This window comes from Platichthys flesus, chromosome 15 (genome assembly GCF_949316205.1).
Source record: "Platichthys flesus chromosome 15, fPlaFle2.1, whole genome shotgun sequence".
Taxonomy (NCBI): domain Eukaryota; kingdom Metazoa; phylum Chordata; class Actinopteri; order Pleuronectiformes; family Pleuronectidae; genus Platichthys; species Platichthys flesus.
In genome coordinates this window covers 3727246-3753281 of record NC_084959.1, presented here as the reverse complement: position 1 = coordinate 3753281, position 26036 = coordinate 3727246, and the positions used below count along the sequence as shown (strand labels likewise).

The 26036-nt window shown below is 43.9% G+C and overlaps 1 protein-coding gene across 4 annotated transcripts in view; it reads left to right on the top strand.

Moving 5' to 3' along the window:
• Positions 1 to 26036, top strand: part of cadm1a (cell adhesion molecule 1a) — a 308538-nt gene that overhangs the window by 199192 nt on the left and 83310 nt on the right. For 3 of the 4 annotated variants that reach the window (XM_062405485.1, XM_062405483.1, XM_062405481.1), the window contains exon 2: positions 17944 to 17961. The exons of the other annotated variant lie outside the window; for it this stretch is intronic. In XM_062405485.1, the coding sequence (XP_062261469.1) occupies positions 17944 to 17961 (18 nt within the window). The remainder of the gene's footprint in view (positions 1 to 17943; positions 17962 to 26036) is intronic. 4 annotated transcript variants of the gene reach the window in all.

Below are 26036 nucleotides of genomic sequence, written 5' to 3'. Positions count from 1 at the left end.
ATGTGAGATCTCGACCTGCCTCAGCCCCGAGCCTGCAGACGGCCTCTCCCTTCCACCGTGTGTGCAAACACCAGTTCCCCCAGACGGCCCTGACTGTCATTTCATGGTTTGCCAGTTGCATGGGAGCGACCGGTGCAATGTGTTTGCTCACCAGACTCGGCTGCATTTTCCAAAAAGCTGCCAAACGAATTGAACTGGGTGATGTAGCAAATGTATCCATCAGAGCAGCCCTCTGTTTTAGCCCCGAGCTCCGGCTGATTGATAGCTTTGATAGCTGCACGAGAACGATTGGAGGCCTTTTGTTCATTTTTCTTTTGAGTATCTGAGTACACACTTCACGATTTGTTCTTCTTTACCGATGGACGTTGAAACCGATAAAAATGGTTTGGTGAAAATGTGAAATGACATACGTAATGCGTGCTTCTTATGAACACACCGGGAGAGGCCGGGGAAACAGACAGCTGCAGGATTGACACAAGCCATGGAAATGGCAGCTAGTTTGGTGTGTGTGTGTGTGTGTGATTGTGTGTGAGTGATTCACCTCGGGGAAGATTCAGCTCAGGGAAGACTCACATAATCAGCTGCAGCGACTTTAAAGCAGGAACCACTCAAGCTCATATTCACGGCTCCCGACGTTAAACCGAGAGACATGATTCAGACGTGTTTTACAGAAAAGGCCTCGATGGATCTTCATCTCAGCTCCTCTGTGAAATAAGGGTTATCCTGTATTCTGATATATGACTAAACGATTTTGGATTTGATGGTGGTCATTTTGAGAGTGCGAGTGCCTCTGATACGAGTCGGACAGCGATCAATCAGAAGAATCGATTCTGGAGAGTTTCCTGCTGCCATGTTGGATAAATATGGATTAGTCGCAGTGTGCATGTGAATGCTGCAGTTAGTCAGTCGACTGGTTCACTGTGGTGAATTAAAAAAGGCTTTAGCAGGCGTTCTGTGCCTCCGACATTAGTGAAGGGAAACAGCTTTGATGCCTTCATCCGGATTTGCCGTTCTGATTTAGAGCCGGTGATGCCGTGTGACATGCATGACAGTATAATTGAACACGATAACTGATGAAACATGTCAGTGTGTTCGCTCTGAGTGTTGCCTGAATGAACGAGGCTGTCACGTTGATACTGTTCAACCCACGTTATCAAGTGTGTGTGCTTAATATTGACTGACACGTGTTGTGAGGATTTTGTATAGACAATAAAAACATTAATTTTGCGTGAAGATTAAAAAAAAAAAATCCATATTCAATGTTTCCCCTTCAGATTGTGTAATCCACAGGAGACCTGTGGGTTCTCATCACCCCGGAGCAGGCTGTCAGTTTGTGGCTTCACCTCCTGAGCGTGAGCCCTGTCAGAGATCTTCTCATACGCAGTCAGAACTATCCCCACAGAGCTGCGTCAGTCAGGGAGCGTTCCAGCTGCTCCTGCTAGCGTTCTCCAGTAAAGGGGGAAAGTGCTCGGCCGTCTTTTGATTTATGTGAACCAATCACATTGAGGTCAGGTGGCGGCCAATCCACAGATGGAGAATTCCCAAGAAAACATACATGATACGACTTTATGGACAAACATCATTTGAGACTCAGTGAGTAAGAGGTGATGCCGACCAATGCTTTTGATCAGCAATACAACAGAGTGGATCTGCACATCGGTGAAGTGAAAGTCACAGATGCCTGGCATTCCAGTGTTAAAAATACAAAATGCATATTACTATGTTGTTGATCAGGCTTTAAAATGTGAGTGACATTCTGCCTCATTGAGTTTAGACCGAGGCTCAGTTTGTTAAAAAGTGTGATCGACCTCCACTGCCCCAGATGTTTGGGACCAACACGTCCATGAGCGCTCCCATTGGTGAAAATGTGTTTGCTCTAACTTGAGCCCTGAAGGAGAATAACACAACTGGTGTTGGTCTGCAAGTGGAAAAGATACTTGCATCACATTTGGAGAAAAGTTCCTTCAGCCCCAATAAATCCATATTCCCTCCTGTTACATAACTTATCCAAATGGACTTGGACACTCTGAAAACCCTTATTCTCCTAAATGGCCAGTGCCTATGTTAAGGTTTAATTGGTGTAACTATGTGCGACACAAAAATACTTTGCTGGTTGTTGTTTTTATAATGTTTGTGTACACATTTGAGGTTATTTTTCCGTTTGTTTTGAGATATTTCTTAATAATGTACAATTTTGGTTTTTAAAGTAACACACTTCTCAGCCTCTGCTGGCTCCTCTTGAACCCACTTATCATAGAAGATGACCATAATGAACATGCACCTCCAGGCATTGCTGCACATCTATTATCGGTGATCTCTTAAATGGGCCTTTTGCCTTAAGCACTCCTGTTTGTGTTGTAGTGTGGATGTCAACAAGGACAACCGCTAATGTAATGAGCAATAAAATAAATGAACAACTTTCTCCAATTCAACTGCGAGCTAATTGGCGGTGGCCTCAGAAATCCCACGGAGGTTGTGTCTAATTACAGTCGTCAACTCGTCCTCTTTTCTCTCAAACAAAAGACGCAGGATTCTTATGGTTTTTATCACTTCCTTAAATCTTAATGCCTTTGTAAGTAGGGCGTTAAATCCAAAGCTGTTGGATATTGACTTTCCCTGCTAATCTGTTCTCTAATGAAACCAAGGCCTCCTCCAATAGATTCCCCAAAAATATACATGGTTATGTTTATCTCCCTTTTTCTTCTTCTCACTTCCCAGCAGCACACACACAGTATCTCCCATCAGCCTTCAGGCCTTCTTGATGCAGCTGCCTCTGGGCTGCAGAAATGTGTGTGACAGGCTCTGAAATGGCTTTGAGAGGCAAATTGAATCAGAGTGCGATGCAGAATATGCCAGAATGGCAGGTGTACAGCAGTGTCTGTGTGGACAGCCTGGATTGGCAGCCTGCGTGACGGCCAGTGTGGCTCATTCTGGCGGCCGCGCCGCACTAAGTGCCGACAGTCAACAGCTCTGTGTCTGCTCCATGTGATCAGCATGACCAAAATAAATAAAAAATGCCGGGACACTGAGTTGAACTGAGCCAGACACACACTCACAATTCTAATTGACTCATACTGGAAAGCTGTACTCGCCCAAAACAAGCAATACAAGCTAAACGGTTCACAAATTAACAGAAGTGCCTTTATTTTGTATAATAGTGAAACGTCCCATCTCAGCCAGAATGTCCACGAGATTAATTATTTTATTGTGCAGATAAAAGCAACAATATGCAACTTTAGATTAGAGATGAAGTCATTTTCATGAAACGAAAAAGAAAAGTCTATCATTGTGTTGAGCTTCGACTGTTTAGTACAACTCACTGACCTGGAACACTTCTGAACTCTGGATATTACCCATGATCCTCGGCTCTCTGAACCAGGAAGAGCTGCTGTAACAAATACACACAATTTTTCATATTTTCAAAGTGTCCTGCTGAATATTGGAGATAAATTAAGTTTTTTAGTAACTTTAAAAGTTACTAACCCCCCCCACCCCCCCCCCCCCCAACCTCCTCCACCCCCTCCGCCTCCTCTTTTTTTTAATAGCCCTGACTTGCCCTCAGGACCATCTACAACCTCCAGAGCAGAGACTAATGAACAAAGTCGATGTCGGTGTGAACATCGGTTACGACAATGTTTGTGTGATCTCACACCATTTGTGTGGTTGCATATCTCTACCTCGGATGACAGAAGATAGCGAGAGACACAATGTGTGAGAGCTCTGTGAGGAGATGCAGATGTGTGTGTGTGTGTGTGTGTGTGTTGTAAAGGCTGAGTCAGCTGCAGGGAACGGCACCCAAATCCATTTGTTCCATTGTAAACGAGCCGTGTCTCGTTTCTACTTTGGGAATTCTGCAACCGAATCAATTGCACGGCTTCGAATTTGAATGTGTTTGTATTGAGAGTTCACTTGTAAATTATAAAACCCACCAGGTGAGGGTTGTCAATCGGAGCATGAGCCCAGCAGAGTTTCTGGGGGATTGAAATGACCAAATGTAAAGATCCATTCTCCCACAAGCGTCTTTTCTTAGTTTCATATGGATTCAGTTGTCATTTCCAGTCCTATGCATTGTGGTTAAAGTTGCAAAAAGCTCTCGTGCCCATCTGAGCATCCATGGGCACGTAGGTCTGTGGCACTCCTGGTACATTGCTTTCTTGATGCAATGACACAAAGCTATTGCAAGATTGACGTGTTCTGACATCAATGGTTCAGTATTTCAATATGAAATCTGTGCTGGGACTGACAGGTGGAAACTTGCTTTCTCTCAACCTGGCAAAGCTGCCATTATAATGGAAATGCAATAAGGTGCAAACACACCCTGCTTATGAGTGGAACACTAACCCACCAACGACTAATGTTAAGAGACTAACATTTTAAACCATGCACCAGATGCAGACGTGGATCTGTACTCATCCTAAATACGCCTGTGCCTCTTAAGACCATGTGCTCAGACTGAAACAGACCCTGGATCAGGGGTTACAATGAGGCCTCAGGAAAAAAGGATGATAATTTTATATTCACTTGCAATTTCAAAAAGTCACCTATAGTTCAACTCCAGTTGAGAGCATAATCTGCACAGCTGAAGCGTATTGATCCTGAATCTGAGAGCAGAAGAGTCAGACACAGATCTGCCGTTGAAGTAAAGTTTGTTTTGAAACAGAAAACAGTCTTTTCAGTCTTTTCAGTGGCGCTGCCTGATTCCAGATTTGTTGTTCACCTTTACAGTCGATAGAACGCAACTTTCACACTCTTTTGACTTCTGCCAAAATGCCAGATCGCCCATGTTGAGGCTTAGTAGTGGGACATCTAATTTTATTGCCGTTCCTAACAGCCCCAGACAAATCTGTTCTTCTTAGCATCACAGGAGGAAGTGGTCGAAGGATGAAGCATATCCTATCGAGCCGCACTCGCTGGGCGCTCCCTTGATCTGCTGCAATTTATTGCACCACGGATCCCCGGCTAATTTATCACGAACCATCATGTGACCGCGTTGGCTCATCATCGCGGCCCAAGCATCCCCGCGCCATATTGAATGAAGTAGGCCGTTATATGCTTAGGGAATTCTCCCAATCCGCTTACCAGAGGTCTGGACCAGTTAAGTTATCCTCAGCGTGGAGCATATGCTTGCTGCAGTTATTATTTTTTTTTTTCCTTCTCTGTGATGCTGCAGAGCGAGAGCCACATCTGGCAGTGCAGCCATCTCGACGGTAATTTGCTTTGCAATATGGTGTTCAAGGGTTGGTTAGCACCGTGTCTTATTATTATTTTCTCTGCCATTCTCTGTGTTATCCGGCCCTATTTTCATTTGGTTGCCAGATTGGAAAATACCACCAGTATGAGCTATAAAAACTTTGTTTATTTATTTCATCCACTCCGCTGCTCCCCTAAAGGGGGGCAGCGAGCAGCTGGGGGTGTGACTGGAGAGTGGTTTCGGCTTTTTTTAAATAAAGGTTCAAAGATCCTTTATGCCAGGAGGTGCCACAAGCTAATTAGCTTCAGTCAAAGTAGAGATGCAGATATCATCTCCCTTCAAACAGCCATTAGATCCTGAAGACCCAAATATCTAACCGTCCTTTTTTAGGTCAGCCAGGTCTGGAGAGATTTCTATAGTGACCGCTATCTCATCTTTTTAGATATGAGTGCTCCAGTTCTCTGGGCTCATTATTCCAACTTCCACTATGCTTATCGGTGAAGTATTGAGAGCAAGTGTGTGTATGTGGGGGTGGGGGGGGGGCAGTTAGTGTGGGAGACGTGCCAATGCAAAGAGTGAGGGTTGCTGCTTTCTTAATGCCGTCCCGTCTCTGCCACTTTGGAGGATGTGAGGTGTCTCGTTATCGAGTTCTTTGAATTAGCCCACGCAAAGAATTCTTCCCCTGCATCCTGATCGTCAGTGTCTGAGCTGCAGGTGACTCACTGTATCAATGAGAGGGACCAGATGATGCAGCATCTTCTGACCTTTTCCACATAATCACTGCTTTGTCTCTGGATGTCATGAGCTTCATTTGAACATGGGGGGGGGGGGACAGAAATGTTTGAGGATTAAAGAGTCGTGTCGGAGCAGCTCTGGATCCCTCTTCTCATCGGGCTCAGGTGGGAGCTGGACAAGGTTTGGGCTGTAGGATGAAATATTTATAGACCAGGGAAGGATTAATTTGGTATGTGACAGAAAATTCTAATAAATAATTGAGAATATTTTGAAAAGTCATGGTAGACGGTAGAAAAACATGTAGATGCAGTGACACAGGACTGCAAAAGTTGGGGTTTGAAGAGGTTGCATAAATAGTGATAGCTCCTGGACCTGCAAAATCAAAACTTTGAGGTGATGCAGTTGTTTCAGCATTTGAGGATTGTGCTTCCAATCTGGATGCGGACAGTAGAGGCAGATATAAAAACATACTTTTCTAACTTATTAAGTATGTAAGATAAACAGCCCACGTTTCCAAACACAATCCTAAACCTAATTTCTCATAGTTTTTGAATGCTTTCAATCCCTGGTACTCCACCACAGCTTTTTTTTTTTGTAATATATGAAGATAATGTTTTTTCTGATGGGATCCTGATGAGCCAGTAGTGTAGAATACATGCCGTGTAATTGAGATTTCCTATAATTTCAGTTATGTTAAAGAATATTTGAGGTATCTGTTGTTTTAGTCGATCTCTACTTGCAAACTTCTCCCCCCCCCCCCTGCAGTCGAGGGAATCGCTGCCACCTTCAAGTGCAGCGAGTCCTGAGACGTAAGTGTGTTGAGCCCTGTGTGCTCTGCAGACGGTGGAGATGAAGACAGACTCGCCCTGTGAAGAATGACGGCTCCTTCAAGAGGCAGCTGTCCTATTTAAGGCGGGCGACACAATGTGGCGTCTGCCTCTCCTCCTCCTCCGCTCTGCTCCTCTTTGTTCCTCCTTTTTCTTTCCCTCCTATCCCCATCTCGGTGGACGGCGATGGAAAGACCTCCGAGACCGGGGTAAATAAAAGTCACGGTGAAGCGAGAGCAGCCTTAAAGCATGAGAGAAGATTATGTGTAGTCCCCCCCTACCCCCACCCCCCTCAAACACACGCTCATGGATGGAAATGTTATTGATGCATGTAAAGTCCTCTGGGGATTTCACTCAAAGGACATTTGGGGCCTTTCATCCCTGACATGAAGGTGGAGAGAAACATTATTGAAGCCCTGCAACGTGACAGAGGTTTCTCCTTTCAGTGGGAGGCTTGAAAGGGAAGAGTCGCCTTACTCCGCCCTTTGAGAGAGCAGCCTCATAATTGGCTGAAATGGCTGCTCTTTTCTTCACGGCTGCTTCTTGAGCTAATTGGTATTTATGAAGTATTTATGGTTCATATTTACTGGTGTCAGCTCCACACAGATCTGAACGTATTTTTCCATTTTTCCCTGGAGAGTCTCTTATTGTCTAGTGCTGCTAATGTAAGAACCTGTCAAGTAGGAGCAAGAGGGCGTCAGCGTCATGTGAACTTGACCCGGACGGACGTCTCATGTGATGGCGACTGGTGGGATGTAGATCACAGGTTGTATAAATAGATGACAGCTCCTCAAACGTCAAGCCAGAGCGTTGCCCCCTGGTGTCTGGATGCAGTACGGGTCGAGTGTGAGTGTCAGCAGAACCTTGAAACCACACAACACCGCTCCAAATGTGCAAAGTGTCATCGTTTGTATCTGGGATGTCCGTCTTTATGCATTTTTTATAATCCAAAACTGTGCTTCTGCCAATAAAGAAATTTTCATCATGCAATATAATCAGTTCAAAAGGTTTCTCCAGGCTTGTGCACGGAGTCTGCAGCCATGCAAGCCCTGCAGCTCCAGGTCTGGTAATGTCTATCACCACTTTGTTCCAGATTCAAACATCTCAATAATCCCTGACCAGGAGATTTTACATTCATGTTCAACAGTAGATCGATTTTTTTGGAACGACTTCGGTAATTGACTTCTTCCTTCTACGCTGGCGTGAGATTGACATTTTCAGTTTGAAGTCAAATGGATTGAGAGCTGCTGAGCGGATTTTCGTGGAATTTGTTGCCTCAGGATTTGTGCTTCAGCTCCGGTGACGGTGGCCGACACAACGATGACATTTAGTTTGTTTCAACAGCTTTTTTGCATGAATTTAATTGAAATGTAGTTAGTACGTTTTGAAATTACTTTTGCTTTGTTTTTTTTTTGTCTTGCTTGTTTCACTTGTTTGGTTTCATAATGAGCTTTACAACCCGAGCTAGCATGACTCCCTGTCCTGCTTTCCCAGAAACCCTCTTAAATGTGGTTTATAAGCAGGACAGTGTGACAGCACAGACAATGCACGTAATGCAAAATGAAATTATCCCGTCTTTGTCAGGGGCTGGTGGGAACAAAATTGTGTGTACTTTGTGAGCTGTGTGTTTCCCTTTGTCCTGGCACCCATACAGTTCAGGCTTATCTTCCTGCTTTCCTTTCCCCTCGTTTTTTTTATCACTCTGTTTATCCTACTGTACAGCTATATCCACATTCTGAGTGACTGAGCTAATTGTTCCTGCTCATGCATTGGCTGCAGATTCAATTATACGCCACTCTGGGCATCCTGAAAAAAGAACGAGGGTGGGAAAATGGAGAGAGGTGAGCTGAAAGTGTGGGAGAGGAAAAAGCAAAGAGGGGCTAGAGAAGGTCATTGATAAGAAGTTGAGAGAGAGAGAGAGAGGAGAGGAGAGGAGGATGAGAGCTAAGAGGTAGAGGCAGGAGCGATAAATTAGAGAGTGGAGTAAGAGCAGTCCCTTGAGTCATATATTTATGTAAGGAGAAAACCAGCTCAGTGGAGTGTACACTGTAATGGCAGCCCTCTGTATAATGATTGGTGCTGACCTCCCAAATAAGAGGATTAGTTTGTGCCTGAGCTGGCCAGAAATAATGGACCTCACCTTAGCTTAGCAGCAGTTTGACACAGCAGAAAAAAAAAAAAAACAAGGTATAGGGAAATAAGAAACAGCTCAGCAGCAGGCGGCTCGGCCTGAACCTCATCCATCTGCATCCCCATTGTGTCAGATTGGACATGCATTCCTGCAGATCCGCCGGCTTCCTGAACGAATGGCCCGAGCGCGCCGCCCCATAAAGTACTGTAGTAGACATCATGGAAATAAGGTGCCGCTGACTGTAACACCTTGCAGTAATTTATCCCCCCCCCCTTATAACGAAGGGAATGCAATGAGTTAGTGTTTCTGTTATTTACATGCCAGCTTGTCTGCAGGAAATGAGCTCTTGTTATTGTGGTTTTCAGTCAGGCGGTGACAGGGCCAGTCTTCTGCTCGGTAGAACGCCGTGGCTCGGCAGTGAATGTTGTGGCTAATGTCTGACTGCAGGGCACACTCTCCTTTTGTGTTCTCTGAACCAGCAGGATTAAAGCATCCATCTTGCTCTCCCCGCTCCCCCTAATGGTATTAGGAAAAGGGTGGATAGGTTTCAGGATTCCGTTAAGGAATATCTGATATGGGGGACGGGCTGATTCAATTAAGTAAAAAGCAAGGTAGAAGCCAATGAGTCCGGCGGTAATAGCCTCTGAGCCACACGGCGGAAAGTGGAGCATTTTAATCTGGGAAAGCTCCTGCACAAAGAAAAACAACAACATACATCTATTATATACTTATTACCAAAGAGCTGTAAAGGGCTCGTGTGCAGCTTCCTCCTCGGTGCAGATCGCGGTCACTCTGTGATGTGGCTCGAAATAGACTCACAGCAAAATGCCTTTCAGGAAAACACATGCTGGGAAAGTCTCCGGTTCCTCGTGATCTGGAACAAGATAAGCAGCTGTACACAATAAACAGGAGGATGGACATATAGGATGTGAGCTAATAGCTTTCTAACTGTTTACTGTTCATCCCAAGCAGCAGCACAAGGTAACTGTCAGACACTGAACTGCTCATTATGTACTTTGGCTTCGCTATTGAGTAGAAAAAAAGGAGTGTCACTTTGTGAAGCTCATTACTCCCCAAAGGTAGAAAACGTCATCAAACCAAACATTTTAAATACAACTATTCAATATTCAAACCACCACTGTAAGTTAGTCACATTAATACTGTTTCCTCTCAACTTCTTCATGTTGGCTTTTAACAACCATTTTCTCAAATACTTTCCTGCCTTATGGTGGCGTATGGCAAACATGTGATGCTATTATTCACTATCTTTTTCACATTCACAGTTTACATGGTGTGAACCAGCTTCAGGCAAAGTAAATATAGTTGTAAGTCTGAAAAACAACAGATCGAGCAAACGTGTTTCATTTGTTTTTCACATAGAGGAAACTGACGGAAGCATTAATGAATTCACTCCTGTGAAAACCAACGTTCAGATATCAGAAATATAGATTTTCTCTAATTTAACCATTTGCTATGTACATATTTGAATTCCCCCTTTCTTCATTTAAGACGACTTGTTTTACAGGCATCGTTTTTATAAGATGTTTGATGATTTTGCTGATGAGCTGAATCTGAGGCTGAAAGTGTTTGGCCCTAACAGAGGAGCGAGTTCACCTTGTGTCTCCAGCGCCGCTGCTTGTGAACGCCTCATAGATTTCTAATGCATTACGTGAAACACTTTTATTGCGTGTGGGGGGGCAGAAAAAAAAACAAATCGCTTTCTTGATTTCTTCCACTTCATACAGTCGAGTGGTCAGGTTATCACACTGCCGCTTGATATCTTCACACCACGAGTTCCAACGCTGTCTGGAGCCATTGGGTTTCCATTACCACAAATCCATTCCACTCATTTAAAATTAATGGCTGTGGACCTTCGCTGACCCCGGAGATAAGCCAGGCCAAGTCTTTTTCTTCCACGTACCTCGAGGACCTGGTTTTCTTTCCTTATTAAACCGTCATCGAGTGGATGTAAATTCAGCCAAGAAATATAAGGTTCTTGCGATTGGAAATTTCTCACAATACAAATTAGTTTTCTCTTTTAACATTTCACTTAAGACAGTTTTGGCTCTCTGTGGTTGCATTTTCTTTTATTTTGAATTCAGCAAAGACATAAGTGAGAATCCCAGAAATTGAATTTCCTTCGACATCACTGACATTCTGAACCTTGCATAAATAAATATTTTATTTATTGAGATTAGCTCTTGACTTATGTCTGTGATATACTTTTAAAATGTTGACTGTTCCACAAACCACTAACCCCAGATACGAGTCAGATATCACAACTGAGAAAGTCAATTGATCTCTGTGACTTCAAACATGACTTTTGCCGGAGGCTAGTTTTAGTATTTTGGAAATACTCTGATCAGCTGGGATTATCCAACACGTCCATCTCCACCATGTGTTACTCTGAATTCTTCAAAATAAAAAAAGAACAATTCATCCATTTAGTCGCAGTTCTGTGGACGAGGTCAGTGATGAATGATCGGACTGGTTTGACTGGGCAGAAAAGCTGTGGTAACTCAGATAACCACTGTATAAAACTGACCCTTAATATCAACCAGTCATAGTTCATCTGTCTTCTAAGGGCTGCTTCCACTAACTGGTTTCATTGATGTGTCAATGACTTCAATGAACTTTACTGATGTCCCCAGTCATTATAGATCTAATGGAACAACTTTGCTTGAAAGGATTTGCAGCACGAATGAGTGTGTGAACAACGTGCAGAAATGATATGATGCAATCATGTCACAATGAAGAAGCTCCTCAGAGGAAAGTTTCCAACACGTACACAGACATGCAGTTGAGCGAGCTGCCCTATATCTGTAATAGTGTTTGTCTAAAGCGCTCAGTCACTGTATATGTATTTTATTCTCACTCTCATAGCCGCCGGATGGAAATTTTAAAACAATTGCAGCTCTCGTGAAATTAAATTATACACATTTGAGCTCCGGCATTTGTCTTACACAATTGTTTCAGCTGTGAGTGTACACAATCTGCCGGGCCGCTACTGTAAACACTCCAGAATGTGAAATTCCACCGGTGGAAAAGGGCCCTCGATTCCTAATGTCACACTCTCACGGGCTGAGCTGCTTTATTACTTTTACTCATTTTTTCTGGCTGCTCTAATCCACCGTGAAAAATGCACAGCCCGCGTCTGTTCAAAGCCACGAGATGCACAAGGCAGAGTATTCATCCACCACCCGTGATGTGGGGAATGGTGAGAAGGGGTGAGGGATTGGGGGGGTGAGGGGTGGGGGGGGACATTACCCTGGGCTCTCCTTTTTTCTCTCCCGCCCCCTCAGGGACACAGACAGCGGTGGTGGAAGGGAGGGAGGTTTCTCAGCCTTATCAGGGGGACAGAACCCAGCTCTCTAATCGCCGGGGCCCAGAGACAGCCGGCGGTAAAGGGAGAGTGGATGAGCGAGCATCATCCAAGGAGAGGAGGAAAGAGGAGGGAAGGAAGGAAGGAGAGGAGGAGGAGAAGAAAAGGCAGTTTATACCTCTTAGGTTGCATCAAGTGACAGATGCTTCACAGCTCGGCACACGACTGAGAAGACACAAGTGGAGATTCTGTCCCGTGGCACATGGTTGGCCATGAGATATAGAGACGGATGCATCCCGGGTATCTTAGCAACAGCAGCTGGTTGCCACCTTGAACGCATCCTGAAGAGGAGGCGACAAGTGAAAACCCAGAAAGGCCTGAGAAGAGGGTGGCGCTCTGAGTCAAGATCAATTAACTGATCTGTTAATTGATGTTCTTTCATCTTTCCTTCTGTTAGTCTGAGACAGGCACAAAAGGAGTTCATTCAAATTCAACACATCAATGCACTTTGGATGAAAGACTGTGGATTGGACTAAATGATTCAAACATCCATTCATCAAATGTCTTATTCCAGACCTCCCTCCCTCTCACCCCAGCATCTCTTCCCAGCTCCTCCTGGGGGATCCTGGTGTTACCAAGTCAGATGGGATGCGTTCTATAGGTTCTGGGTCTACCTCTGGGCTCCCCCCCCAACCTGGGTGTTCCCATTAAACATCTGATGAAAGGTGTCCAGGAGGGATCCTGATTAGAGGACCAAACCACCTCAGGGTGTCCCAACTCCTCACCCTATCTCTAAGGCTGATTCCCCTCCCCCACTGGCCACTTGTATTTGCGTTCCCATTCTTTCTTTCACCACACAGAGCTCCAGACGTACAGTAGCTGAGGGTCTATTTAAAAGTTAGATGGTTAAAACAGCTGAAGTGCAAAACAAAGAGGATGAATTACAAACCAACACGTCCAGTTCAATATCTGATATAATTTAAAAGCAGTGAAGGATGTCTGACGGTTTGCGATGTAATTTAAATTCACACGTCGATGTGGTCAATCCTCTACCATGCATCACATGTTCACATGAACCGCCTTGTGATCGAGGTTAATTACCGTCATGGTCTTTCTTGGTTTGGGGCCCGAGTGGAGGGAATAAGAACTTTTTGTTGGATCTGCAGTTTCAGATGTTTCATGTGTCAAGTGACTATTGAGCTTCGTAATGTGAGAGAGCCACACAGCAAGATGCTTGCTCGCCCAAAGAGCTGGTTTCCCATTGTCTTTCATTGGAAACAGAGCAGCTGTAAAATCAGAATTTGATCCTTTCAGTTCAGTAACATGCAGAAGAGCCAAATGAGTAAATAATCTCATGCCACTTGTGTTTGGGAAGTAAACAGGAAGTAAACAGGAAGTCAGGGACGAGTACGATGGAAGGACTGTGGTGCTCATATGAGTCTGTATGCATGAGTAAGTGGAGAAAGGCTTTATCAGCACATGTTTGACATTTTGAACTGTCTACATCTCCAAACATAGACAGCAGACATGACAGCTCCATCTTGATCTTCCTTCCCTGGCTGACAGGTATAATATCTTTATCTTTGGACAATGGTAGGAGATGGAGACGCGTTGTCCATCTTTACATTCTACTTTTCAATCTAAAACATTATTGAGCTCTGAAGTGGACAGAGAAAGAAGCTCGCTGCCTGCATCAGGACACTTCCAGCAAAAGGCCAAGCTATCAAAATTACTACTTTGGGGAACCTTCTCTTCTTGGGGATGATAAAACCAACGCGGATAAAATAGCAGAACCATTGTGGTCAAATTCATATTAAAAAGCCTTTCCAAGAGTTTATGACACTAGAAGGAAGTGCTACACGCATGTTATCCCCTTAATGGTCCCAGTACCCAGGTATGGTCTAACCCCACAGCTCGTCATGATGGAGCACGTAGGGATTCCATTCTCCACACTTGATTTACTGCCGTTACTGGTTCAAAAGAAAGACAACAGGATCGGTGCTATTGATAATTAGTTTTTAATGTGCCACACTTATCATGTCCAATTTCACGCCCCTTAGGCAGCTGATCACAGATTTAATCAACACATTATTCCTTGCTATACTTAAACTGACTGCTGAGGGGGCTCCTCTCTGTATGTGCGAGTGTGCTGGTAGGGGGGGTGTGCTGGGAACAGTGGGTTGGCATGTGTTTGCGTGACGGAGGAGCGAGCACGAGGGGCTGTCAGCATGTGCATCCATCCCAGCAACGTCCCTCTTTGATAGACAGTGAATGCACGTTCCAGGCCATTAACCAGTCGCTGCGTTTGGAGAGGACGCGCCCGGAAGCCGTGGTCGTGCTGTGGAGAAGGAAGCTAATGCTGTTACCGTGTTTCTCACAGAAGAGGGTCCGGGCCTCCCTCTCCTGATGAATACAGATGAAAGCCGGGCCTGAATGTCCTGGCTGTTTTTAGACCACTCTCAGAACACCGGGGACATTTTAGTCTTTTTGTTATTGAGGTTAATCCATTTTGTGTAAAAGAGTTTTTCGTTGCTGCTGACCATTACACAAGATATAACACCGGTACTGGTATTGTACTACTATGCTGGATAGTATTATTTTTATAACTATAGTCATTCGAGTTGTTCGTACGTTTTCAACCTTTTGTCTTGAGACAAAACACAAACCACCCGACTGCTCAGACTTTTATGTGTTTTGTTCGGTGGATATTCGAAGAAGAGATTGATTCCTTAGGATTTATAGATATCTGACCTTTTGACTTGTAAGATCGAGTCAAAATGTCCAGTAACTTCAGAAATTTGACAATGGGACCTGAGATTGTTGTCTTCATCAATGAGAAATGGCTGTATGCTCTAAGTTTATTTAAGTAAGAGGCCTGAGGATAACATGTCGGCCCTTTGATGGACTGATGACCTGTCGAGGGTGGAACTACTCATCTATGTCTCAGCTCTATATGTGTGGCACAGAACCAAACCAGTCAGATCAACAGACATGTTGCAAACAAGCCAGTGGTTTATTTGGAGGTAAAAACCAAATGTCAGTGCACCACGAAATGTCTCAGATAATCCTTCACTCCACATGAAAACAGTGGCACCGCGGGTCAGAGTCCGACCGGTGAGCCGCTCGGTAAAACGCTGATGAATGTTTCACCTTTCCACTTCGCTTATTCCTCGAAAAGCTTTTCTGCAAAATTTGAGGTTTTCCTCCGATGCTGAGCTGCCTGTGTCTCTTTTTGAGTGATTTAACTTCCTGAATGTCTGTGTTGAGAACAATTGTTGCAAAAAATCCTTTTGTTAAGAATAAAATGTATTATCCTTTTGAGAATTGTAATTTCAGTTTTGCTCATAACATGCAAATATATAGTTTTATATGTCATACACGATTATCCGGGTTCATTCTGTTGTGTTATGGTTTTGAATAGTTTCAACAAATTGCTGACGGTCGCTGGTTTAAACTTTAGTCACTCTTGTTTTTGTTGAACTTCACATCGGTCTTGATCTCGGCACAAAGACACACTCACAGTTGTCGTCCTCGAGAGTGAGTTCAGAGAAAGAGGCAGAAAAACAGACAACTGCAGCCAGAAAAAAGCGGTGGCAGTGTTTATCTTGAACTACTTAGCTCCCTGGCTGTGAGTCAAAAGTGGAGAGAGAGACATTGGGAGGTAGCGCGGTGGCCCTTATTAAATGCAGCTCAGGCCCTGGTGAAACCCTGGTTAATGTCCCTATCATCTCAGGAGTGGTCCAGCATCCAGCTCCTGGTCCAAATGACTCATGTTTAATGCATCTCCCCAGTCCGTGTCATTTAACCTCACCCCTGGAGGTTGTGGGTTGGCGGTGGGATGGTTCGATGGCTCCCGCAAGACCCGTACAGGGGGCAAAGCGGCACTGCAGTTATTCTTCACCCGCTTTCCATTTACTTAACATGGGGGAGAGCTGCTCCATGTCTCGCCCGCCGCCGTGTAATCTCCCAGAAGCTAAAAAACCTCCTCACAGCGTCACACTGCATGAACCCCCGACTCCGGGCTGGCCGGTGTTGACTGTACGACTCTCCGAGGCACTTTGCTTCACCGTGTGCTACGTCTGAATGCTCAAGCAGGAGGAGAGTGATGCGATGCTCTGAGACTTCAGCTCCACTTCTCCATCGTCAAAGAGAGGGAAGAGTTTTTTTGTAAATGTGGCATCTACGTGAATTTGCCGTGCTTATTAAAAAAGACCAAGCGGTTTGAAGATTAATGCGGTAGATGCACAAGATTTCTGACACTTCATACAAAAAGCTATTTTTGTGTAAAGCACACCGACACCTTTAAGCTCGCAGAGACACACACGTCCAGGGATTTAGGAGGAAAAAGCAAATAAGCAACGATTTCAGCAGAAGATGAATCGTTACCACAAAGAAAAGAGGAAAGAAGAGAACGAAATTCTAGTCGCTTGATTTCCACGCTTCATCTTCCTCTGATTCCCTCGGCCTCGCTCTCACTCGTCTTCTCCCTCACTTACACACACACACCCACACACACTCTCTCTCGCTCGCTCCGGATAATTGTAATTAGAATATCACCATGATTGAGAATTGGCAAAAGTTGAAGAGGGAAACAGGCTTTCTAATCAAAAGCCGCCTCATAGCTGGAATCCTGATGCTTACTTGGCTGAGCGGGGGGGTGGGTGGGGGGGGGGGGTTTCAACGATGGAGGCCTGAGCGGATGCCAGACTGTACGATGACGGCCAAAGCTGAGCTGCCTCTGCTGGATTCCAATCAGAAACCTCAGCTGAGACTGATTCATCCAGGTTTTACCTATAGATTAGTTCTTGAGATGCTGATATTCAGACTCAGAGTCTATATGTGTGTTAAAAGGCCTATGCTTATCATTAGTCATCAAGGAATCCAATGGGTGATACTGGGAACCAATAGAGGAGTCAAAATTTGCATTAAATCAAGTAACTGTGGAAATACAACTGCAAATGTACTTGTAGCTCCAGCAGAAACAGAATTAGATTGTACTTTTACAGTTTTTCTTTCCTTTTTTAACCTTTATTCACCAATTAGTTCATATCCATAGACATATATAGGGATATAGAAAGGTAGTAGGTAAAAGTGTGTGTAGAAAGAAACTTTCCTTTGGCTGCTGCAGCCGCATCGTCTTGTTTCAAGTCGGCAGCATTTGTTACTTGAAGCTTGTTCTGCTGCTTTATCACCACCCAGTTAATTTGACCATTTCCTTCATTACAGCAGCTAATTATCCGCTGAACATATAAAGTAGTTCTTGTTCTACTGAGGCCTTTATAGGTCTCTCCTTCTTTTAGTGACAGTCTCCCTAATTCCACATATCACTCACATGCTATTCAGATCTGCTGGTTTGCTTCAGCTCAGGAAATGAGCTTGTTTGTGTGTCTGTGGTGTTTTGGGAATTTTTACTGCATGTACATAATTGTCGTCTTTGCTCTGATCTCTTCTTCCTCACCTTCAGCTCAGCTTGTTGATAGGCTCCTCCTCACGAGCTGCAGATGATTGTAAAAGTGAAGATTAATGGCCGGGCCTGATAATTGGTCGAAGCCTGATATATGCACACACCGTGTATATACGCCTTCCTTTGCTTTCTTACCTGTCTTATCCTGTGTTCTACGAGCATGCACCTCTATGCACTGGCAAATGGGGGCAATTCATTTTTAATGGGGCTTTGAATGCTAACCTCCCTTTCTGTTTTTTTTTTCTCTCCCTCCCCCCCCCCTCTACAACACAGGAGCTGCTCAGTACCCAGGTAAGCCTTCCCCTCGTCTCATCTCCTCACCACATCCTCTCGCCATATTCCAGCTTCTCTAGCTCCATTTCAAGATATGCTTCCTCTCAGCATCTCGAGTGTGTGTCTGTGTGTGTGTGTTTGTGTGTAGTGTGTGTTTGTGTGCACACGGCGCGTATGAGCAATCTACAATCTCTCTCCATCTCAGCTTCACTCCGCCCTCCTCACGTTGAGATTTCAGTCTGCCTCACTCGTTCTCCACAGTCCATTTCTTCCGAGTCCCGTGCAGCTGTCAGAGCTGCTGACTGATACATCTTCAGTTGCTTACCAATGTTCTGATCTGCCCCGGCTGCAGCATCCCGGTCTCCACTGCAGTTAACCACACGGCGCTCAGAGGGAACTCAATGATCTGAGGAGTTTTATATTCAAAAAACACTTTCTCAACCTTCTGTGTTGAAGTTCTTAGCACTAAGTGAATCTCTTTTCCCCGGCTCACAGCTGCTGATGTATCTGTTTCTATGTTAATACTTTGGTGCTTTTACATTTCATTGTTGCATCCTTTTAATCTTGAGGTCAAACCTTGAGATATTAATGCTGCCTTTTTAAAGTGAGATCCTAAAGGAGTTATGCTCATATTCAAGTTCCTCCTTTTAAATTATGACAGGCTCTAACACATCACCTTCATCAAAGTGCCGACGGCTGCAGCTCCTCTTTTCAGCCTTTGTCTGAATCACATGGTTTTAGATCCTGTTTCTTTAAGAAAATGTCAGAGTTATAGTTGCTCTGGACATTTTCTCCAAACTTCTCCTTCCAGCCTTTTAGTAAGAGTTCAGAAAATGTCCAAATGAGCCCAGATGAGAACACAGCAGGAAAATGTCCAGAAATCAATGAGTTTTCCACAGCAGAAATTTAACTTCACGCCTCCTGCACGATTTACCCACAAGCCACTACTGTCCTGAATGCTATGGAAAATCACCTGCTGTGTTCTCTCATGAAAATTCTCATTCATGCTGCAAACACTGAGCAGAACTATTCTCTATATAAGTTTCTCTGGACAATGTGCGATTTCTTTTGTCATTGTGTCTTTCAACGTGTCAACGCAGATACACAAACGTCACGCACATCCTGTCAAACTCAATAGTTTCCAAAAACAGTTAAAAAGAACTGTTGAAAGTAAAAGCAATGTTGTAAAATATTTATAAGTAAATTAAGAGACAAACATTACAAGTAGAAAAATTAATCAAGCCGCTCTTCCCATGCTAAACGCCCCCCCCTCTCCCTCGCCCCTGTCTCTCCTCCACCGAGCCTTTTAATCCAATTAGCAGAGCCCGCGACAGTTATTTATATGTACATGAATTAGAATTGAACAGCAAGACATCTTCCCATGGGGCTGATTGGACGGAGCCCAGTCCTTCACAGGCCGATGCTGCTGCCACGGAGCAGTGGTGGTCCACGCAGCTGATTGCCAACAAAGCGACAACAGACAAAACTGACACACAATCGCACTGCCAAAGAAAATCATCGTCTCATCCGATTTAAATGGAGAACTAAACCCTCCACCTGACACCTCGACTTTTTTAAATCCTCGAGAAATATTCACCTTATTCAAATAATGAGTTGTCTCCTCAGCGGTCAGGTCCATCATCCATCTATGTTTCTGTCCTATTTCATTGTGTTGCACTGAAACGCAGCCAAACGTGTGCAGAAGCTGCCAAATCAGGTTCTCTTCCCCTTTTGAACTGTTTGCCAGAGATTCCACTTCTTCACAGGCGCAGGAAGAAGGAAAAAAAAAACATGTCAGAACATTGGCAGCAAACAACCCTGTGAAAGGTTTTAAATTCCACTGTATTAGAAATTCATTTTTAGAAAACACCAAAGGTTGGAGTCATTATCGAGTCCACTCATGCATTTTTCATGAATTTACATGTTAGTCTGCAAAGTCACTTTTAATGTTTCATAAGTAAATTACACACTTACGGGTTAATTATGAGGCAATTAAATAACTCGACAGAAGTTCTAGACGGCTTCTTTTGACTTGAATAACTGAAAATCCACTGCAGCGGTTGCCTTTTGATTAGTCCTGCCAAGCGCTTTCTAAATTTACAATAAGTAGAACTGAAAATGAAAAGTAAAGTAATATAATAAACAAGATGGAGACAGAAGCAACACCAGAATATGAAGTCAACAGATAAAGCTTGATTTTTCCAGGGCCTGTGTTTATTTTGAGAATGTGCAGCTGAAGTTAGATCTGCACCTGCAGCGATGAAGAGAAGTAACAGAAAGGAGTATTTGCCGATATTTCCAAGATGAGGACACATAGACGGGTGAAATACAAGAAAACAGCAACAGAAAGTGTCTCTTTGGAAAAGTGACAGCAACCGATTTTTAAATCTCTGGATGTATGAACACCGATCTTTTCGATGGTGGAAAGCTGCATGATGTCCGACCAGTTCAAAGAGGTGTCTTTTATTGTCAATAGAAGTTAATTAAAGATCAATTAGTAATGATCCCTTCTACAAGAGGTTTACTGGAGCCCACATGTCGGACTTTAGACCCCTGATGCTGCAGGAGGCTCATCCAGCTCTGCCCGATGATGTTCAGTTGGATTCACATAAATATGAACTGTATCAAACATTCATTGAGCCCTGAGGCCTCGTGTGGAAACATATGCGTTATGTTTTCATATTTCTCTTTTAAATTCACACATTTTTACTTATTTACTTCCAAGAGATGCAATTAAATGTGATGTTCTGTACATTATCATTCAGCAATATTTTTATTACAAGTAATTTGGATACAGCTATAGATTGTACAAAGATGGACTATGTGTCTTGACTTCCTCCCATTATACAAGTATTATGCTAAGCTAGCCAGCCACCAGGGGGCAGGCAAGATGATTTCTCCTTTACGTTAACAGCCTTGTCTTCACTAAAGGTTGTTAAAATGTTCTTAAAGAAGAAGGCAAGCATTTCTTCTGGTGAAACGTCAGCGAGCCTCCTCAGTTGACCTGCCACCAAAGACAAGACTCGTCTTCTCCCGTGTAGGTGACTTGTGTTTGTTCAATGTGCCGATCGATAGGGAGGAAGACGCGAGAGGATGGAGGTGGGATGAAGGACGCAGCAGTTAAACCCAAGGAGTCTTATCCATGTGTGCACAGAGCGGCTCTTTAAACACACACACACACACACACACACACAACCACGTGCATGCATGTGTGTGTTCTGCAGATAGACGCCCGCAGAGTGCTGCTCAGATTAACGACTACATCAATCACACGCACACAGTGTTTGCTTGTCATCCCGTATGCTTCTTCTTTCATAACACAGGTTCAATTTCCCAAGCTACTGAAGCTCAATCACAGCAAGGTCGTCTCTCACTGCACCCAGAACCCCCCCCCACACACACACACACACACACACAGGATGTGTCTTTCTTATTGCAACGCCAATACTCCCCCAGTCCACTGCATTGCAATCTACATTTTCCAATACGCGAGCTGCTTGGAGCGGCACAGTGAGCTGAGGATGCAGCTCGTCCATCAACCCCCCCCCCCCCCCCCCTTCTGTCTTAATTTGACACCTGTTGACTCAGCTTAAGTGTTTTGAATCGTGTTAAAGTTTTTAACAAAAAACAGGATCATATGTTTACATTGAAGTTACACTGGACCTGAGCTCATCACCAGTCAAACATACAAATCATGAAGAACAGGCCACAAATGCTTCATTTGTTTGATTGCCTATTGACCAATCACCAATCAGAGCAGACAGGCTTCATCAGGACGGGGGGGGGGGGGGTACAATAGTACAAACCCATTGTACGAGTTGCATTTTAGTTTTTGAATGGCTACAGGATGAAGTAATCCATGTTAATGAAGAAACATTTGAACCACTTCAACATTGTGACTCAATGTTATCTTGACAGCAACATATAAAAAAGGTAGAAGAAGAAAAATCCAACTCTGGATAGTGAGACAATAACAAAATCTTAATTATCAACAGAATCCTTAAAATATCCCCCCGTTCAAATAACTACAAAATAAAACCAAGGTGCAGATACAAAATATTGAGTTAAGGTAACACGGCCCATGAAAATATGTTGTTCAATATTTGGTGTTGGATATTTTTACACAAACAAATTACAGTTAGATTCTTTTGTGTCCTAATTACTACAAATTACAGAATGTCACTGGTTAACTCCCAGAATATTATTCCTGACTAACACCCTCTCACTGTGTCTCCAGCAGTGTGTCATGGCTCTGTCCCTCGGGCGTCCTGCTCTCCAGGCAGAGCTCGGTTACGACATGATGTGGTGAATTCGGAGCATAATATAAAATCTAAATGGTTGAACTTTGACCGCGGACACGTCTCGATCATTAAGGAGAATGGCACAGCTGTTAGACCTGCCTCTCCTCCTCTAATTAATCTGACATAACGCTGGCGTCTGCTCGGAGTAATTATCTTTGACTTTTGCAGATAAATAGATTTTTGTCTTGCAGCTCACGATGGCCACCTGTGGAGACACACCAATAATTAATCTTAGATTCCGCCACGCGAGGAAAGTGAGTCACTGACTCTGTCGCCAGATTGAACCCACTGACGTTAACTCTGAGATCATATACAATATATGAACATATCCTGATATTGTCCTCCATGGAACAATGTGCGGTTGCTGCATCACATGAAAGACGAAGATGATTAATTATGATAAAATCTGAGTTCAACGGGGTGTGATCGTAGATTTGTATTAATCAGCCTCGGCCTTTTATTAACATGTCAGATATTAACTCCTTCATAAACAAACATTATAATCTCTAATTCCTCAACAGAGGGTCAAACTCGGTCAATTTTAATGATGATTGAATTATTTGTCTTAATCAAACGAATCAAAAGAATAAGTGTAGTCATGCATGAGTGCGGTAGTAAACTGCAACACTTTTAAATCTTATAACCTCAGAACTGTCGAACCTTAAAAGTTTATTTCCTCCAAACCGACGACAATAAAATAAAGAAGTCGGCTTTGTTCCCTGAAGTTCCTGAAGGAGACGTATACGATGCTTCTTCTCTTCTTTCCTCTATTATGTTTTATAGTTGTTGTTTTTTTGTAGTAGTTAAAGGTGCAATTCGTTTATCTTTACAAGCAGGAGCTAAGACCAAGTGTTTCAGACAGAGGCTGAGAAGAGGAGCTGCAGCATCAGACAGTTTGAGGACATTGAATTATAAACCTCAATATGAGGATAATATGAGTCCTTTAAAATTAAGAAACAAGCAGAGGGAGACTTTAGAATTTGAATAAAGTTGTGTTGAAAAAACCTGATATAATCTAATATCACAGCTGTTATTTTCCCTTCTCACTCTGGTCGTTACACGATTTGAGGACACGAACTGAGACGTAACAGGACAGACCCCCCACAGAGCTTTGTCGTTGTGGATCCAGGTTGGTGGAGGCTCCTCGGTGGAGTTTCACGAGTGATTTGTTCCCTAATGGAACAAGTGGAACTAGAGCAGAGGAACCCTCGAGAGGAAACACAGGTTTTAGTGAATGTGCTTAGAAAAGAGTCGCAAACAAAAGTTCCAGTGATGGAGTATTGACTCGTCCTCTCTGCCGCCTGCTGCTAGGAAGTAGAGAGGAAATCAGAAAACCCCTCCAGAGCTCATCACAGTGTTTCTGCTTCCTGCTGCATGTTCCCTTCACTACAGCCTGGATTCAACTTGGATTCCCGGAGCTGCAGCACGTTTTTACTCTTTAATAATAACAATGAAATTGATATCATTACAGTTAATGTGATGGTGTTAGTAGAGGCTTATTTAGCCCATGTATTGAGTTTAATTCCACAATGACGGCAGCATAAATACTGTTTTAACCTCCTGACCGGTGTTTATTGTATATTGAGGCTGCATCAAATCTCAGATGATATAGTTTAAAAATTATATTTTAAAACTGAATCGATTTATGTCCACGTCTTTAAAGAAGTTCCCATCCGCACTTACACACCTGTAAATGCTTTTATTATGAATATTTATGAATATTTATGTGCACAACGGTATAAACAGGAAGCAGAATAACTAGTGTTGAGCACCAATCAGATGAATGTGTGCATCATAATTTCCAAAAGTCTAAATGTCTGCAAACACAGTCCTTGAGTTTTTCTAAAACTGGTTCAGCAGTGTCCAACTTTCTCCGTTGGTAGACACTCACAAACTCGTACAGACGCACAACCTCAACATAGTAGTGATGCATTTTCTTACTGACACGTTGTAATATGGACGTGGCCTGAATACCGCAGCTTTCTGTGTTTTGCATTTGAAAAGTTTTGACGCCAGACTTGAAAAATCCAAACCCTCAGGTTTAGATGTAAACCCAACACAAGGTTTCGTCAGCGGACATACTAGCATGTAAATAAATGTTTGTGTGACCCCCCCCCCCCCTCTGACATTCTTCCCTCGATTGCTAACACCGTCTCATGAGAACGCCAAATGTCAGGTTTTAACCACTGTGTCTGGAATTATATGAAACAGCTGCTGCACAGGAATACGATCAGTTTATTACAGACTGCTGCCGTGTGCTGTTCGGAGCCTACACTGGATTTTATTATTTGGCAGCCGCCTGAATTTGTTAAGCGAGGCTGTACCGCAGCACGTTGGCCTGAGGAGAGGCAACAAAATGTCACCGATGCCTCTTCTCGGGTTCGGTTTGGGCCGTGCTCTGGAATCCCAGCTCTGATTCATGCACGTGTCCACGCTGGACGAGCTGGAGGTTCAGTGTAGTTCACAGAAGACGTTCTGACCAGTTCACTGTTGATGCATATTTAAAAACGTATCCACGCGTCTGTATTGTGTAATATACACCGTAATGAGGTTTGAATGCTTTGCAACGAGTTATTTTTGCAGCGGTTGAGCCTAAAAATGTACGTGTCTGTGTGTGTGTGTGTGTCTGTGTGTGTGTGTGTGTGTGTGTCTAGTTTGCAAGATGAAGATGTTTAATTTGAAGTATTGTGAGGGCAGAGATCCAGTGGAGGAGCTCAGGAGCTGGTGGAGACAGCAGCCTGCGGGGGAGAAGCAGCCATGGACCGTTGACTCGGGCCAAACCTCAGACTCCCTCCTCCTCCTCCTCCTCCTCCTCCTCATGATAAACACTGAGCCACTGCCGCTCTACGCCTGGATCCCACCTCATGGGCAGCCTCCCTCTAAAGTGAAATCCACAGTGGCTTGGAGTGTACTTGAAAACAACTTCTATCCACAGTATTTTCAGGTATTACTCAGGCTGCAGGAAGCAGTTTGTGCGGTGTGTAGTGTGTAGTGTGTAGTCCCTCCACCACCGCTGACGATCCAATCTGGTGTGAAGTCAGGGGACAGGAAGTCGCCTCCTTCATCGCTAATGGTGCAATTTGGTTCAACTCGTGGAGTCAAAAGTTTTTTGATTTTGTGATCCAGTGAAGTTTTACCTCAAACAGCAAACTGTGTGCAGCAAAGTGCAAACCCAAGTCTGTCTTCAATCCATCTACATTATAAGTGTGTATTGATTTACAACATGTGGAATTTGTGCTGCACCAATCAGCCTGATATTGGATCTGATTTCCTCATGAAGTTTCGAGAGCAGCGTTTGATTTGAACAGATGATCAGGTCATGTGACATCATCTTAAAATCTGAAATCAGTCTGTGGTCTTCGTCCACGCTCTTAAAATCAGTTAAGATTTGATCAGAACTTAAAAGCTTAATTTCTGATTAATGTATTCAGTCATAATTTTTTAATACCCCTGTTGGTTATTTTTGTCTCGTGACACGTTGTGTATTTGACAGGCAGATTTCACAGCTGCACAATTCGTCGAGCGCCTTCTTAGAAAGACTCTGTCATCAGTTGTTTGTCACTCGTCGTGGCCCCGAGGAGGAAACCCCGCCTCGCCCAGCGTGTGTCAGGAGATGATATCCCCTCTCGACTTCCTCCCGCTCCTCTGCAGCTGCCTGACTCGACATAATATCCACAAGAGCTGCTCCACATTTAAAATGGCTGAGTCAGGATGCAGAGTACAGCCCCGTAGTACAAGCTGTTATCCAGCTGCACTCTGTCTTGTTTAAGAGTCGACTTCTGCACAGTAAGA